Here is a 17719-nt window from a genome sequence, read left to right as displayed (position 1 = left end):
AAGTGATTAAGGAACATATTTCTATTTATAAATTTTAAAATTTTCTTTTTCTGAGTTAAAGTTTATAGTTTATATTTTTATTCACAAAAATAAAATTTTAAAAATAATGAGCGGAATTATGTTTTTCACTCACCTTAAGTTACGTGCAAAAAGTCACTTTAAGTAAAAAGACGGAGGTTAGCAAGCCCAATGCAACCCTATAAATTATGAAAGGTGCTATTTTTATAATATAGTATCACTCATAGAATATAATATCACTCATAGAATTTAGCACTCCGATGCAATGTTATATGAGATGCTAAAATAGAAAAAAATTATCATTGATTCTAAATATAGGATCAAATATAGATGTAGCTATAATTGTCACATGGACAATGCAAATAGAAATTTGGAGGAACATGAATATAAAAATAGTTTTTATTTAATTTTTTGTACTTGTGTTCATATTTTACTATCTTTTTTATTTTATTTCAAAATTATACATTGGAGCATGAAAGTTATTTTAGTACCAAAATGTATTTTTTGATTTCACATTATAGAATAGCTACTTATATTTTAATTGGGTTAATAATCAAGTGAGTCACCAGAGTGGGCTCAATATATCAAGTTGGTCACTGAACTCAAAACCGTCTCAAATTGGTCACTTAAGTCGGTTACACGTATCTTTAAATATGAGCTGAAGGATTAAAAATATTATTTACAGGAGTTTACGCATTATTCTTGAATGTGTGAAGACAACCTTACTCTTGTATAGAATGATGATAAGTCGACAATAGAAAATGATATGTAAATAATATAACGCCCGCAAGAGGTGAGCATTCGGCCGGTCGATTCAAAACCAGAACGAACAGAATAGATAAAAAACCAAAATTCTTTTTTTTTCCAAACCGAGACGGACCGAAATTTATTATGGACTGAAACGAAATAATTCAATTTGGTCCGGTCTAAAAAACTACCGAAAATTTCTATAAAAAAAGTTATATTATAAACAAAATTAAAATTCATATGTATTTAAAAAGATAATATTAATTAATTATCACTGTTTCATCTAGTTAAAATTATAAATTAAATATATAATTATAGGATACAATATATATTCAGTACACACACATATAATTTTATATAATATATTATTTGTACAATTCGGTGTATTCAGCTCAGGCCGGTTTTTTTTTAAGATTTGGACTAGAATGAATTAATCTCAGTATATTCGGTCCGAACTGAATAAACCGAATTTTCAAACAATTTGGACCAAACCGAATTCACACACTTCGGTTCGATTTTGCTCACCCTTACATTGCCCGTAGGAATCGGAAAATACGAAGGCGAAATATAAAGAAGTCATTTACAATTTGAGAGAATAAGTTCGCCGAAAGAAATTTATTAATATGTCCAGACATCAATGAAGAAATGAAAATTGAAGTATTTGAGATTGTGGAAGTAATGAAGATGCTGTATAACTACTCAGAAGGTCCCACCACGTTTTTATTAAAGATATATGGGTTTCTATTCATTTATAAAAATATCAGTGAGTAAATCGTAAAATATTATACACTGGACATATACGTGAACCAGAATATAGTCATTCAACATACGAGTAATATCAAATAGAATATCTTATAAATAAAATTTAATAAATTTTACAAGACATCTATGAGTTCCAATTTAACACAATAACTGACAACCCCGTATAAAATGCAACGCCAAGCCCTGTAAAACAATTGTAACGCCAGTAAAGCATTTATAACTCTAATTGTTGTCTCCAAAACAAACGCCGATCTAAGCATCTTATTTTCAAGACCCCCACTTTTGTTTTTTCCTCTATCTTTACACCTGCAAATTACATCCACTGTCATCAGAAATGTCGCGTCCAGTCAATCGTGATTCTAAAAGGTGAAACATGCGCTTTGCTCATATTTTATTTGAAATTTATTTTTAAAAATTTTATTAATAAAATGTGTGGTATGTATTTAATTCGGATATTAATAAAATGTGTGGTATGAATTTAATTCGTATAATGGGGAGTGCAGTGAACTACAGCAACTCGATTTAAAAGAACTTCGCTCAGCTTCCTTGGGGCATCTCGCAGAGTGGAAAATTCTTAAATAAGGTACCTGGTTAGTATATCATAAACAGAAGAATTAGACAATTATATAAAATATGAACTCCGTTTAGTCATTTTACTTAGCAAAAAAATATAGTAGCTAATAATTTCATATCAACTGATCAATCATTTCTTAATAAATATATTTAACCAACTTCTAAAAAAATTTAACACTATTTTATAATAATTATTATTTTATTCAAAAAATATATTTTATTTAAAAAATTTAAACTAACAATAATATACAATTTTTTAAAATTTAATGGGCCAAGTGCTCTAACTTTTTTAAAATTTAGTGGGCCAAGTGCTCAAGCCAAGAAGTTCAAAAACTTATAAAACAACATAATTTTAAGCCCAAACAATTCCAAATATAATTCAAAAAGCCCAAACAAAGCCCACAAATTACTGGCGGGAAACAAAAAACTACATATAAATTAACAAAAAATATACAACCCTCGCAGAAAACGAAACTTCATTTCTGCTCTTCACTTTCTCATTTCCTCCACAATGGACAGCTTCGTAGTTCCTCTATCTCCGTCGAATCGAAACGCGAAGCCGCAGCGGAGGTAATTAAACTCTTTTTAATTTGTTTATACCTTTATTTCTCACTTAATTATCTTAATTTCTACTTATATTGATTGATTGATTGATCGTAGACCTAGATGGAGAAGACTTCTAGTGGAACTCAATGGCAAATCGGATCCTCGGTACCGCCGCGACTTAACTAGTCTACTCATCAAATCATACTACGAGGTGTTTACAGTTTCAATTTTGTGTGTAATTGGATGTATGTAATTGTTTTGGTGTTGTTCTGAATTATTTTGTGTGAATGTGTGTAGACCGGAGTATTCGCTCATTCGTATCGTATAGATGGAGAGCCGTGTCCCACTCATGTATGTGGATTGTGTGTTAAACCTTTTCTTATCTGTGAATTGTACACTGTGTATGAGAAAAATTGGAATGTGGGTTTGGGGTTTAGGGTTATACTTGGTTGTTTTATGTATTGGTAATTATAGGTTACGTGTGTCGGGAATGATCGTCATTGAGTGATTAGTGTTGTTTTATGCATACAGGTGAGTTGGTTCGTTAGTGGCGGTCAGGAGTTTAATAACATATACAACTTGGGAAAGTAAGTTGTACTCACTTGGTAGGATTTATATTTTATTTTCCCTATGTCCATTTTTATAACTTGCATATCCCTGTTTCATAACTAATGCTATTTGACCATGTCCTTGTACTGTCTTCTTCTGCCAAAGGCGCTTGTGTATGATTATTATGATACTCTTTTGACACATATTAATCAAATTATTTTGTTTTCAATCCTTCAGACATGGTGTTTCTTGTCTAGAGCTCGACTCCAAGGTGAACTCTCCATCATGACGTTCATAGTAATAGCATTTAAATTGATTCTCTTCATCATTGGTACATACATTTACAAGAGATTAGATAATAATGTGAGTGTTTCCTAGTGATTTAAGCTACATATTAAATCACATGAAATTGTTCGTAGCTTAATGAAAATATGCTCCATGTATGAATACAAATTTGATATATGATTAAGATATGGTTTTACATTCCTATGAAGCATATGCTAAAGTTTCATTCGATGATATATATGCAAGTTATAGCTAATTGTTTCATAGATATGAGTTGTTAGTTTTTAGAAGAAATACTCTTCACACCCAGATCTTGTTCATGGTATTACTAACAGAACCCCTTAGCATTCTTTATGCTAGTACACTATCACAAGATAATGCCTCATTTGCAATGCCATATTCGGGGTATTGTATCTATTAAAACTCTTCCAAAAATTTATTCCCTAAAGATGTACTGCCACTCTACATTTTTATTGAAGAATTAAGGACTCTTTTCGTCTAACGTGTGATTTTTTTTATTAGAAAAATGATTCAGCTGCTTCCAGACATTGACATCTGTTGGTTTAAAATTGAGTTAGAAACTACAAGTGAATATACTTAGTAGCTAGTGCACATATGTTAATATTCATATTACTCTTTATGAAAGTATCAGCTTCAGAGTAATTCTTAATTTTCAATTTGATTAAATAAATAGTACTCCTTTTTTTTTTTGGTCAATGCAATAGGATTTTCAACACTACCGACAAATTTAAGTAATAATACGACCTTTACATGATATGTTAATGATCAGGGATGTCTTGTAGAAAACCGTATGGCATCACTTGCAAACTTTTAGGTGGTTTGTAGAAGTTAGTCGATATGTTTAGTCTCATTTTGTCGACAATCTTTCAAATGTTTTCATTTCGCATTTTTAACCACCTGTTATGAGAATTTTAGTTGTCATGACACTTAATGTATCTGCTATTTACATCTCCATCGAAGGGAAATAGGTGAAAATATGGTTTTTAAATATACTTTCTGGAAACAGGGCAACATGTCTATGCCGATTAACTAATCTACAATATCAGTTTTTAACATTGAAAAAGATTTGGCATGGATAATAGATTGTTTAATAAGTTCATCTTCTATAAATTAAACGATAAGTGGTGACAAGAAAATAGGTCTGCTGAAGAAGATTCTAAATGATACATATACTGATCAGATTGGCTATAGGTTCCAGCATCATCATGACATGGGTTTTTGCTGCTGCCATGTAGAAGATCGTGGTAGTTTTTTCCATATTTTTAAATCTGTATTTGATATAAGAAAGTATGGTACTTTGAACCATGAAGCAATCTATTAATATATATTACTATGTAATACACATGTACCTTTCCATTTAGGATGGTGCCAGTGACATCTTGTTATATGATTTTTCCTTTATCCCCATTTAATAACCAAGTATCTTTTCTTTTTTTAAATTTGTGCTTGGTCCATTTGGTTACATCTCTCGAACTGTATAAAGATTAATGTTGGAATCTGTGACAAAACTAGTGCTGAAATAATGACTTCAATTCTGAATTGTCTAGTTTTCTTCATATTAGTTGGTTTATTAAACTTGTGAATTTCTGATCATTTTTATTCAGGGAATCTACCTAGCATCGGCGACAAAATTAGGATGCTTATCAGTTCATGACTTTGACACATTATATTGTCAGGCAACTACACCAATACCAGGTGAGTTCCTACAGCCAATATTGTGGAAAAACTAATGAAGTGGAGCATTAGTCACAGCTATTGAAGTCTCGTAAGAGACTTGCGAATCATGTGTAAATGTACCTGTTACGATGGTAAAATTGTGTTGCTCAAAGTGCACAGTATCAATTTCCGGGCAAGATAACCTAGAAATTGCAAAAGTGCTAGTTGCTCCTGCTTAGTTTGCATCTGTTTTACATCAGTAGTATTAGGCAACCGTAAAATTATATTCTTCACATAACTTCTTAAATTACGGAATAAACTAATGATAGGGCTGCATTTCCTCTGAATCATGAAATAGCCTTGGCCTTGAGACACAAAATTATTTTTGTCAAAGTTCAGCATCTTCAAACATAACCACCACAAATCTTCCACTGTATCAATGTGTGCAACTTATTCCACAAGTTGACTGTCCATAGGAATGAGCATGTCATAGAGTTTACAAGCATCCTCCAAATTGTTTATTGCTGTTGTCAACTGATCTTTTAAGTCACGACCAAGAGCCAATTTTACAATTTTGCGCTATTTTTTGTAGTCGTAAATGCCTCGCTTATATTTTTCTTGGACATATAAAAGTATTCTGCAACAGTTTTAGATAAAAACGAAGTAGCAGTCTCTTGTTTGGAACTTTTAGTAGAAGAGTCGCCCTTAATGCTACAATAAACCAAGGCTGTACAAATTGAAGCGAATAAACTAGACAAATACCCTTATTAAGTCATATCCACAATCTGAAATCTGAAGAATAATACCTGATAAAACACCTTTTGTAAATCATATAGAGGTCCAAATATGTATCAAAATATACCATCCTAAGCAGGGAAAATCCACATGACTAAAAAAATTAAAACTAAAACTTAGTCATAGGTCATCCATGTGAGCTGGGCAGATATAGTCCTCGAGGCAAAACCAGGGTGTGATACGAGTCCATTTCTGAGCTGGTGTCTTTAGCAAAGTATTCTTTACGACTTTATATAAATTTATATATAAGGTACCTCATTGTTAGCTGATTGCTTAGCTAATATCTATCTAGAATATACTAGCACTATGTCAAACTTCCGAATAATTGCAGCAAAATTGCATCTCCGAAGAATTGTTCTCTGTACTTAATATTACACACTTATAAATCTTTATAGAAGTGAGAAGATAGTTAAATTATGAGTTTGGTTCAGTGAAAGAGAATATAAGAAATTATTAGTATAAAGAGATTTACGATCGCCCATAAAGTTTTAAAGAACATGCAAACTAAATGTAAATTTTAGTTTTTATGCATTATGTGTCCAACTTACTAGAAAAGAAACATTTTATATATTTGTTACTTATGAGTTATGAGGGTAGTTTTTTGGACAACATGTAACTAATCATAATTAGTTTACTGCCGTATAATTGGGTGTTGGCCCTCAATATCCAGATTTGGAAGATTAATGCCCCAATTACCAACATACTAGATATATGGCCATGATTAACATTTAGTGACGGCTCACTGTGTAGCGTTTTGGTTTTTAACCAAAACGCTACATCGTGTAGCGTTGAAGGTTTTTATAAAAGTATAAAACGCTACTCACTCTTGCATTTAAGGTTGGACTAAAGGGTGCTTGGCTAGACTTAGGGGTGCTGGGCCGTGGACATTGAGCTGGGCAGTGTATGTATATCCACAAATTCAATGACAACGCTAGACACAATAGCGTTTATGGTGTTTTCATTTTTTTAAATTTAATTTCAACCAAAATGCCACACAAATTAATATTTTTTTATATTGTTTATTTATTTTATTAAACTGGTTCCTCGGCTTACGGGCTTCGGAGCCTCGAATTAATTAGGGTTTAGGCTCGAGGGGTTTAGGGAGGCCCTAAACCCTAACCGTCAGCCAATTTAATTTAAAGTATAACTTGATCATTTTAAAACCCAAACATAAACCCTAAATGTTAACGACTGTTAATTTACTTTTTTAAACTGGTTTCTCGGCTTTTGGGCCTTCGGCCCCAAAGCCTCGCATTAATTAGGGTTTAGGCTCGAGGGTTTAGGGCCTTAATCCTAAACCCTAACCGTTAGCCAATTTTGTTTAAAGTATAAATTAATTATTCTAAAACCCAAACATAAACACTAAATGTTAACGACTGTTAATTTACTTTTTAAATTGGTTTCTCGGCTTTAGGGCCTTCGGCCCCAAAGTCTCGAATTAATTAGGGTTTAGGGCCTAAAGGCCCTAAAGCCTACCCCCTAACCGTTAGCCAATTTAATTTAACGTATAAATTGATCATTCTAAAACCCAAACATAAACCCTAAATGAGTAATTAAATTGCGTTATGTAATTTATATAAAAATACTCGAACGCTTCTTTATATAGCATTTTAGTTATTTTCAAACACTTGAACGCTTGTTCGTTTTACGTTTTTCATGTTACTAAAACTATGTTACTAAAACGCCACATCAGTGACGTCTCTAAATGTTACATTGGGGCCTTTTTTTTGAATCATCTTAATTAGGGTATTACTTGGGTGTTTGGTGAGATTTGGGGCCATTATTCTGTATAATTGCCCGTTCTCTTCTAAAATTTCGAACTTAAAGTCAGTAAATGTAGCCAAAAAGTATTTTCTCGCAATTTTCATTGAGTTTTACCTCCAAGTAAAAGGAAAGTTGAACGAACTTTAATGTCATACTGTGTGTTGAATAAAAAAATATATGTTTTCACTACCTAGAATTTGGTAAGGAATTGTTGTCTCCTACAACTTCTTAATGACAGACCTTTAATTGTTTTTTCGATTAGTAGGTTATGAAATGGAAGGATCATTGCTGGTAAATATTATACTGTGTCATTCATGCTCTCAGTTACATAATCTTCCTGCAACCAAGCAACTTACTGTTTTCCTTTTCTTTTTTATTTGAAACCTCTTAGGTTGTACTTCTGTTTGAGTTCTCTTTCCTGTTCTTTGGAGATGGTGCCCAACTTACTCTCCACCATATCTATACTTAACTCTCTGTTCATTATGCAGACCTCAAGGAAGACGAGACAAAACATGTTCTGCATATAAATACAGGTCACCAAATTGATGTTGTTCGCTGGAATATTGCTAATCAGGATGAGGTTGGATGATAAATCGATTCTTTGTGTTCTCTGCCAACCTTTAATAAGTTATATGCGTTTCATTGACATGTTATGTTAGTCTGAACTTTACTTTTATCAAGTATTTTATCATTGTAATTATTTTTAGAGCTGTTATAACATTTATATATGTTAAGATGTCTTGACTGCATACATTTTAAAGCTATTCAGTAAAGGATAATGTTTCAAAAGTTGAGTCATGTAATTCTCCTACACAGTATCTAGCAGATAGTTTCATCATTCGGAAATTTCTAGACTATTAGAAATGTAAGCAGCAGAAGTAAATACTGTTAAAATTTGACCCAACTTTGATAGATCTAAGCACCAGACACTGTAAGTATCTAGAGGTTCTGGGATGGTGGTAGAATTGACTTAGACTTGTATGCTTGTTAGGTACAATGAGTTTGATATTGTAACGTATATGCATATATGCACGTACACAATGTCACAGTTTCTACTAATATATTGCTTATTTAATGCTTTTCATGTTTGGTGTTGGAGTGATGTGGTTATCTAGCTGTTGACTTCTGCTATTTCGTACGCATTAGTATCGGATAGCCAATAGATATTTTTCTAAATATTGTAAGAAATTTCAGTGCTTGCGTCTACGCAACAGTGATGTTGCATTCTGTTGTGTGCTCTATATAAGAAATTTTTGTCATCCTGATTTGTTGGTGTTTATACTAAAAGCTCTTGAGTTAGACTCTTTGTTTTACATTCAATCATGCAGGTTGCATGTACCTCTATGAGAAGCAGTGAAGTTTACATATTTGATATTGGTTACATGTCTTCAGAACCAGTTAAAGTGAGTTTCTTGTTCAATTTAATGCTAGTCACGTAGATTAATTTAGACATGACTTTGTGGATATGACAATAGCTGGACATTCGACTTACTACATCAATTATTTAATGCCTGCTATTATAGAAGCTTAATTGTTGACCGACTTCTTAGAAGAATCTGTTAAGAATTGTAGTAAAATAGAACCAAGGATGACAAAATTGTAATAAATTCAAGTAACATTTGTTTAAATAGAAACTATTATTTTTGGAGGTCACTCAAAGAAGTCGACTTAAAATCAACTTGAACATTTCCTGATAAAAAAAACTAATTATTGTAATACTGTATATAAATTTAGCTTTCTACAGATCATTATGTTTTTAGTTTCTCCAAGCTCTTGCTGCTCCTGCTTTCGTTGATTTTAAAAAAGGTATAGTAGAGCTAAGGAAGAGAGACATAAGTGTGAGTGTATGTGGCTTAGTGCTTAAATACAGTACTTTATCCCTGCGTTGTGCTTGCAGCTTTCATTTCCTCCCAAAGTTATTTTGAAGGTTTACCATATACCTCTTTTTTTGGCGTGACTAATCAAAATGTAATTTGTATTCTTTAAACTATGACAAGATTTTGTGAAACACTGATGCAGGTATTAAGAAAAAGACCTTCTGTATCTATACATGGCAGTGGTGTTCACAAAGGTTTATCAGATGTAGCTTTTACTTCACGTGATGACTCCAGGTACGTAAAGAAGAATATGTTATTCAATATGTTATAATAATGTTTTATTGTCTCTTTTCAAATTTAAAGAGCACATTTTCTTTTACTCTGGTTATGTATATTCCTTAGTTCCAAAATTATGTGATAAGACATATGAAGGAGCATCGTAGTGCCTCTGTTGTGTTTAAAAAGATGATCATGATTTTTTTTTCCAAAAGGTATAATATAAAGAAATTTAACGTTTTGATCAAAATTTTCTGTGCCTCAAATATATGTTGGGTCATAAAATTTTATTATGTTTTTATGGTCTTTCCCTTGGATACTTTAAGTGGTTGTCTTGGTTGCTTGCATTATTGAGTTGAGTTGGTTTCCTAAAATTTTTACACTGCTATCTCTCATCTGCTTTTATAGGGTACTTGCTTCAGATACCCATGGCGTGGTTAATGTCTGGGATAGAAGATCGAGTGAACTTCCTTGTCTTGAACTCACCACTAACTCCAGTAGTCCTCTAAATAGCATCCAATTGGATGTGGAAGAGCAGGTCAGCAAATTACCTGGAGTTACATGCGTATGCGTATGAACATGTTTTTATTGGCATTATTTATCAGTAAAGGATAAAGTAAACGTCGTATAGTATGATATCTATCAAGCTACATGTGATTCCGACTCCTGTCATGAATACTTTTATTGTATCAATAGATTATTCAGTTGCTGTATTAATAACCAGATAAATGCTTGTAGATAATATTTGGAGCTAGCAAGAATGGGATGATATATATGTGGGATCTAAGAGGAGGAAGATCGTCAGCAGCTTTTCAAAACCATAGAGAGGTTGGAGTTCTCCCTCCCTCCCTCCCTATTGTATATTAGTACTCACCCTCACTTGAAAGCCCAAATTTGGGTCGGAGACTTTTTAGGATCATAGAATATATATTTACAGGATGTTTTTTTAATGCATAATGAAATTTGCATGTTCAGCTGTAACATCATTAAGCAAAGCTGCCTACATGATATGATTGCTTGTATCATAGCTCAAATTCATACACTAATAAAAGGATGCATGATCAACTATCAACTATACATCTGTTATGTGGATATATCTGGTTCAAGAATGATCTTGAGTAGAAGCAATGTACTTGTGTTTGTATATCTTTTATTTTTCAATCAATTTCTTTTGCATACCACCTAGAGATTTTATCAGTTAGTCTAATAATATATCAGAATAGTGAACTCTGTGTTGTTTAGTAAGATGTACCTATTTATCGGACTAATACATGTATCATTCTACAGGCTTGTTATTCTCCTATAATATCTATGAAGTTAGCATCGATGCTGGATAGAATTAAATCCTTGAAGGTATGATTAATATATATTCTGGGCACATTCTTCAAGACGTCCTGATGCTATATTAGTCAGTAGCTATATATGTCTGTCATGATCAAATTCACTTCTCTAGGTTTCTTAATATAAAGTCTTAAAAGTAGACATATCATATACTCCACAAATGTAATCCCCTCCCTCACAATATCAGTGTTTGTCAATGCTTACAAAACTCTTTCATGTCTATATTTTTAGTTTTGATTGTAATTTGTATTTGCAAGAATGGTGAAATTTGTATTTTTAAATCTGTCAATAATACTTTCTGACCCTTACAGTACTGTCAGTGTTAGCTGGAAACAAATTTTTTAGCTAAATTTTTGTCAAAACTCTTCAGTTAACTAAACATGAATGTGGAATTTTGGTCCCATTTTCCAGCTGTGAACTATAAATTCTAACAGAAAAGTGGAACCCACGTGTTTCTATTAGCATCCACCCAATAGTATTGATCCGCATTATCAAATCGGTAGGAGTCTGTGTCACCTATAGTTAACCCATAATTTCAGGTTGACAATTTGGTCAAATTATCAGGTCAATAAGTGTATCCAGTTTATTTATCAATACAAAATCTCACACACACACATATGTTATACGTGTGTGTGTGTGTGTGTTTGAGTGAAAATCGCAAGGAATCATTGGTTCTTTAAATAATTAAGTCTTCAGGAAAAAACTTCCATTAACTACCAAGGTCAAGGAGAGGAGAACAAAAAATACTGGATAATTTTATTTATAGTTGTGGTGCTCAAGCTTTATAGTCATGCTTTATGTAGTAGGCTATTAGGAATTGCACTGAATAGTAGAAATCAACATAAAAATAATCGAACTGCGGTTGTGATTGGTGTCTCTATATTGTTGATGCGTGCTGAGGTGGAGATTTTTATATCCAATGTTATTAGACAGTGATGCCTTGACTCAAGATTTACACACCCAAAGAACTGTATTATAAGCTTTGCAGCTCTTAAGAGGCAACGTGTATCCAGTGTAATACATTTTATAATAAACTTAGATGAGCACTTGTATAATAGATAGCTTATATGTGGCTATATTTTCTCTGTTCATTTGTTATAAAAGAATACAATTACAGAGTATTCTGAGTTGCTTGAGATCATTGGTTTCCTAATTTTAGTCCAAAGACCTACACACATTTTTACCTTACCTATCCCTCGCCAGTTTTTCTTGGATATATGCAGATCCACTATTATATTTTTTCTGTAGAGCCCATTATTAAGATAACTACAAAATTAGATAATTGTATGGGTTGTTCTCATTTGCATACATAGTTGTGCCTATTTATGTCAGCAGGCTACACACATTATGAACTCCAGTATTAAATGAAAATCATAATGCAACCTTTTCAAATTATGTGAAACTGAAGTTGCTCTCTGAATTGAAGATAAGCATCTCAGAATAATTCTTTAGCGATAGTTAGAGCTTTTCAGCATCCTATATATCGTTTCATCTGATCTTTTGGGTGATAAGCAGGCACAAACAAGTATCGTTCCCAAAGAAATTCACTCGATTGACATCAATACATGCTGCCCGTACCAGTTGGCCTTTCATCTTGATGATGGTTGGTAGGTTCTAATTAAATCTTGATGCCTTGTTCATATCTTTAGTTGAACTACCTTTTAGTAATATTGTATATTAATCTTCCAACACTTATGCTATGCTAAGTACTTGATATTTGTATCTAATATCCCATTCCCGGCCTCATCAAAATTAGTTCGTCAAACTACATTGTCTGATCTTATGATGCCCCACCTTCAGTTAATTAATTGTTATTAGTCTCACATAAGGGTTGCTGACTTTTATTTATTGCTTATAAGTTTTTCTCTGTTGCTTAGATTGTTAAATGGGAACCTCACTCTAGGCTTATTCATCAAGTCCCCCACCGTCTTGCTAAATTTCTCCATGTTTTAATGGACTATGGAATGCCTTCTTTTTTACGACAAGATTATGTTGATTTTTATTTAGTGCTTGCTGCAGGGATTCTTTGAAGATTGTTTTAACATACTTATTTGTTCTTTAGGTCAGGTGTTATTAATATTACTAATTTCCAGGTCACTCATATTCATTGCCCTCCCCCAGCATGGTTGTGAGTACTAATTTGTCCAATATGATCAACTTATCATTACGAGAGTTTCAAGTAAATCGATATACTTTTGTAATTCGTAAGTTATTTTTCTCAGAGATGGGTTAAGTGATTCAGGGAATCCATTATACTTCAGAAAACCAGCATGGATGTCATCATATCCAGTAAGATTTGTTATATTTACCTGATCAAATTGTTTTGACTTTTCACTTATAATATACTTCTTTATGTGGACTGCTTATCTCATTGAGACTCGAAGGTTAGATGATCATTTATATATCCATATAGCTCATGTCTATGAAAGAGGCCTCTTTCAAAAAAATTTAACAGAATCTAGTTGAAATTGTATTTTTGTAAATACTGTTGCCAGGCTTCCAAACTTGATCTAGCTCTTTAGTTTGAATGTACTTTTCACAATAATAAATTTTGCTTACTACACAAAGTATAGTGATTATCTTGCTTTGTTATAGACAGTCCAGCCAACAATAGATCTTTTCTGTGACGTGTTCTTGCAGATATACGCAGTTGGATCATCATCCAGCAACGGAATCAATATTTTAGATTTCTTTCCAGACTCAAGCTCTCCTTGTCATGTGGACTTTGAGTAAGTAATCAAGCTTATAGCTGTGTCCGCCGGCACCTTCTTAATTTAGTCCAAGGAAACCGATCTCATTCTCTTTTAATATTGCTTTTTGCATATCCAACATCGGGGTTGTAATAGTTCACATGTTTTTTTGAATATAATGTCAAGACTTGAAAATGCGCGTGCACCCACACACACACACGTCCTGAAGGATGATGAGTTTTTGTTTTTTTTTTTTTGGGTCATGGAAGGATGATGAGATTTATTGGTTAAGAAATATGCTTTTACATATCTATTGTTTCTGCAGTGATAATAAAGACAATGTTGAAGAAGCAAATATCCAGCATAGGCAAAATAAATTTGTCCCAACATCTGAAAGTGTTACAGCATGTTCCATTCACCCTCTTAACGGGACTATTGTAGCTGGAACCAAGGTTTCTTTTTTATATACTTGACGAGTTATCACTATCTTCAGTTTTTTTGTTTTCTTTTTAACATTTTGCTGTGGTACAGTATTATAACAAATTGTCACTCTGTTTCATCATGTCATTTGCATTAAAATAATTGTGTCCCTATACCCATGCGATAGTTTGCTGATTTATAGTTTATACAAATCGAGTAGAAAACATAAGAGGCAACCACCAGAAGCTAAGCAAATATGTGCTTACAAGGGTTTGAACCTGCCAATGAATAAGTGAAAACCCTGACTTGGTGATGAATTAATATTTTTGAGAAAAGGTCATACATCTATCATTTTGAAATCAAAATACTTGGATACTCTATACATCTGTTTTATCTTCAAATTACACAAAATTTTTGATACTCTTCGACATTAAACCCTTGCTCCACTGAGATTTCATCTTGCTCCACTGAGGTTTCAACCCTAGACCTCTTACCACCAAGAGGCCTCCACTGAGGTTTGAATCCCAGACTTCTTACTACCAAGAGGGGATAGGCTAAAAGCAAAGAGATTCTACATGTTAATTTTGTGGCCCGTCTAATCCTAAATATTATGGTTGTACATACACATGAACTTTAGAGAGGGCTTGAATGGATAGTGCCTATATTCGTTTTGATTCTTTAAACTGCATATGTGTTCTTTTAGTTCAACGCAAATTCAAGAAAATCTTGATGCTTAATTCATATACACTATGCTTTTAGGAGTAGGCAAAGATCAAAATAGTGAGGCTACTTGAATAATGAATGCATTGATACTCTGTTTGGTTGGCAGAAACGAAAATAGGAGGGAATGGAATAAAATTTGTACTATTTTATAAGTAGATATCTATACTTATATATTATCCTCCATTAAGTAACCTACCAATTTTACAAGAAATAATCATAATCCTTCATACTAATTTTTACACAAAACCTCTTTAACAGAAAATTTTCAATCTTTCATGTTTTTTGTTCTCTTGCATAATTTTCTCCTCTTTTTTTCCATTTCATCCTTTCCAACTAAACTGAGATTAGTGTTGTTGTGACCTGCTATTAATATCTTGAAAATTGCAGTAATTTTGTTGTATCATCCACTTCTTAGATATTTTACATGAAAAACAGAATTAGGCTTAAGCACTTGCTTCCAGCATGTGCTACCCAATCAAAAGAATCATATATAGCCAAGGCATTTTTGAAATAGTAATATTAATAAGTGCATCAAACGAAACAAAAGATCAATCCAGTGAGATGCAAAGGTGTTGAGAAACCTCTCTAGTTGAAATTAAAATATTATTATGTAAGAGAAGATAGTTCCTCTTTTTTACTGGTACTGTATCGTAAATTATTGAATTACTAATGAAGAAGCCATCAAGTTTTCTTGTTTGATTATTGCAGCAATCGTCCATAATGATGATATCTCAAAGGAGGCAGTCATGCAAGGGAGAGGACCATTATGTTGCTGAGCAAATATAAAGTGGAATTTTTAGAGTTCATTTAAGTCCTAGATTGAGGATGTCCTGCAAGTTGTTCTCCAGCATCTCAGGTGATTTGCTGGCAGGTCTCAAAGGTGTTAGAACTGCTTGGAAGTTTGATCTTTAGGATTATGCAGAAACGAGCTAAGGCACCGAGGTTGAATGTCTTCGTAGGGGGTAGGCTTAGGGGTTTTAATTTTCATTAGCATCAAGCTATTCTCTTTCAGAACCATGTGACCTTAATAAGGGTGTGGAGCAGATCAAAATGCCCTGTTTGTATGGTACATTCTCCAAAAATAGTGGTGTTGTGCAGGCAAAAATGAATATAGTTTATTAATGTAGATGACTTGCCTTGGGTGATTTACTTCTTTTGTTATTGTTTAGATTGCTTCTTTTGAAAAATATATGATTTTTAAATGTAAAATGCATTATGTGGAGTCTGTAAATATGATTTTGTATCATGCCCTGTTTCATACTTGGATTCGAGACTATACTTCGTTATGATTTCAACTATATTTCTTTTCTTAAATTTTTGAACAGTTTCGTCTTTCTCCTTTGAAATATCAAAAGACATATCTCTTCGTCGAATTGAATTCTATAAAATCTCATTTGGACATCTCACTAATTATATACATTCCAAAAATAATAAAATTTAATAATATAAAATTTTAACTTCGATTGTTTCCACCACTTTATCCATGTTACACCCATTTTAAGTAGTACTACCTCTGTCCCATTTTAACTGCTGATGTTTGACTTTTTAACACGTATTTTAAGGTGTAAAAAAACTATATCTACACCCAATAAAAAAACTAAATTCTTATATCAAATAAAAGTATAGATTCTAAACTTTTATTTGATATAAATTTTATAAAGAATAATTATGTGTAGATGTGATTTTTTTAACATCTTAAAATACGTGTAAAAAAAGTCAAAAGCAGTTAAAATGGGACGGAGGGAATATAGAATAACAAAAGACATAGACAGCTCATGTTAAAGTACACTCGAAGTTTAGGAGGTACAGACTTTGGTTGACTCTCTCCACACTCCAGTCTCTCTTCACAAAGTTGTAAACATGATTTTTCGAATAGGTCTCATTCTGAACTATATATAATTTGACTCGGTTTGTTTTAATTGTATATATGTGTAGTTTTTTTTATCCACGTTGATTTAAGAACTCCCGAACTGAAAGATTTCATCTAATCTCACTCTTTTCCGTTCGCAATCTTGGTTGAGTCGAAGCCAAAGCAGGTGTCTGGTCTTCTCCAACCAAAGCTTGGGACTCTTTGTTTCTAATAAATTGCTTTTACTTAAAAAAAGCATAGTTCATTTATGAATCACATGTCCAGAAAATAATGTGAATAGAAGTGAATTCGGGCCTTCTGGTCAGAAGTCTCATCCGTCTTAAAGACGTATTACAAGGTTACAATTGTAGGAAAACCATGGAGAATCGTCACAAGTCTATTATTTTATTAGACTCAGGTGGATGATTCTTTGGTTAATGTGGTTCATCATTTTCATTTGAAACAAGGGTATGCGGAGCTTCCTTATCGTCGAGCCATAGGCTCGACATCGATGAAGTCGATCTACGATGTTCTGTCTATTTGAATTACATCTTTCAATTGATTTAATCTTTATTTGTCGTCGTTATTCTTTTTATATTGATATTCATCTATATGTATATATATATGTTCTGGTATTACTAATTGTTATAGACATTTTTAAAGTTGCGTAAGCCTGTCCTTTCATATTATTAATAATCTGCTTCAAATTTGAAATGTTAAATTCAAGAACTTATTATTGGAGGTAATATCTAAGTTTCCAAACTAATAAATCTGTCTACTGGTATTTGGAATGTTGATACAATAGAAGCTTTACTTCGGGGTGAAGATAGGAGAGAAATTCTTAGCATTCCCATGGCCATATGCAGTCTTTTAAAACAGGGATTTTG

The 17719-nt window shown here is 32.6% G+C and overlaps 1 protein-coding gene across 1 annotated transcript; it reads left to right on the top strand.

The window, feature by feature from the left end:
• The first annotated feature begins 2545 nt into the window (after positions 1–2545).
• Positions 2546–16261, top strand: LOC108194017 (uncharacterized). The gene is made up of 18 exons (XM_017360905.2): positions 2546–2670; positions 2761–2857; positions 2944–2997; positions 3178–3233; positions 3433–3466; positions 5106–5196; positions 8205–8296; positions 9045–9119; positions 9736–9827; positions 10218–10347; positions 10548–10637; positions 11097–11162; positions 12666–12757; positions 13213–13278; positions 13373–13439; positions 13791–13879; positions 14166–14292; positions 15692–16261. The coding sequence occupies exons 1-18, from the start codon at positions 2612–2614 to the stop codon at positions 15767–15769; spliced, it is 1455 nt and encodes a 484-aa protein (XP_017216394.1). The 5' UTR covers positions 2546–2611; the 3' UTR covers positions 15770–16261.
• The last annotated feature ends 1458 nt before the right edge of the window (positions 16262–17719 follow it).

This window comes from Daucus carota, chromosome 7 (assembly GCF_001625215.2).
Source record: "Daucus carota subsp. sativus chromosome 7, DH1 v3.0, whole genome shotgun sequence".
NCBI lineage: Eukaryota > Viridiplantae > Streptophyta > Magnoliopsida > Apiales > Apiaceae > Daucus > Daucus carota.
This window is presented reverse-complemented; position numbering and strand designations above follow the sequence as displayed.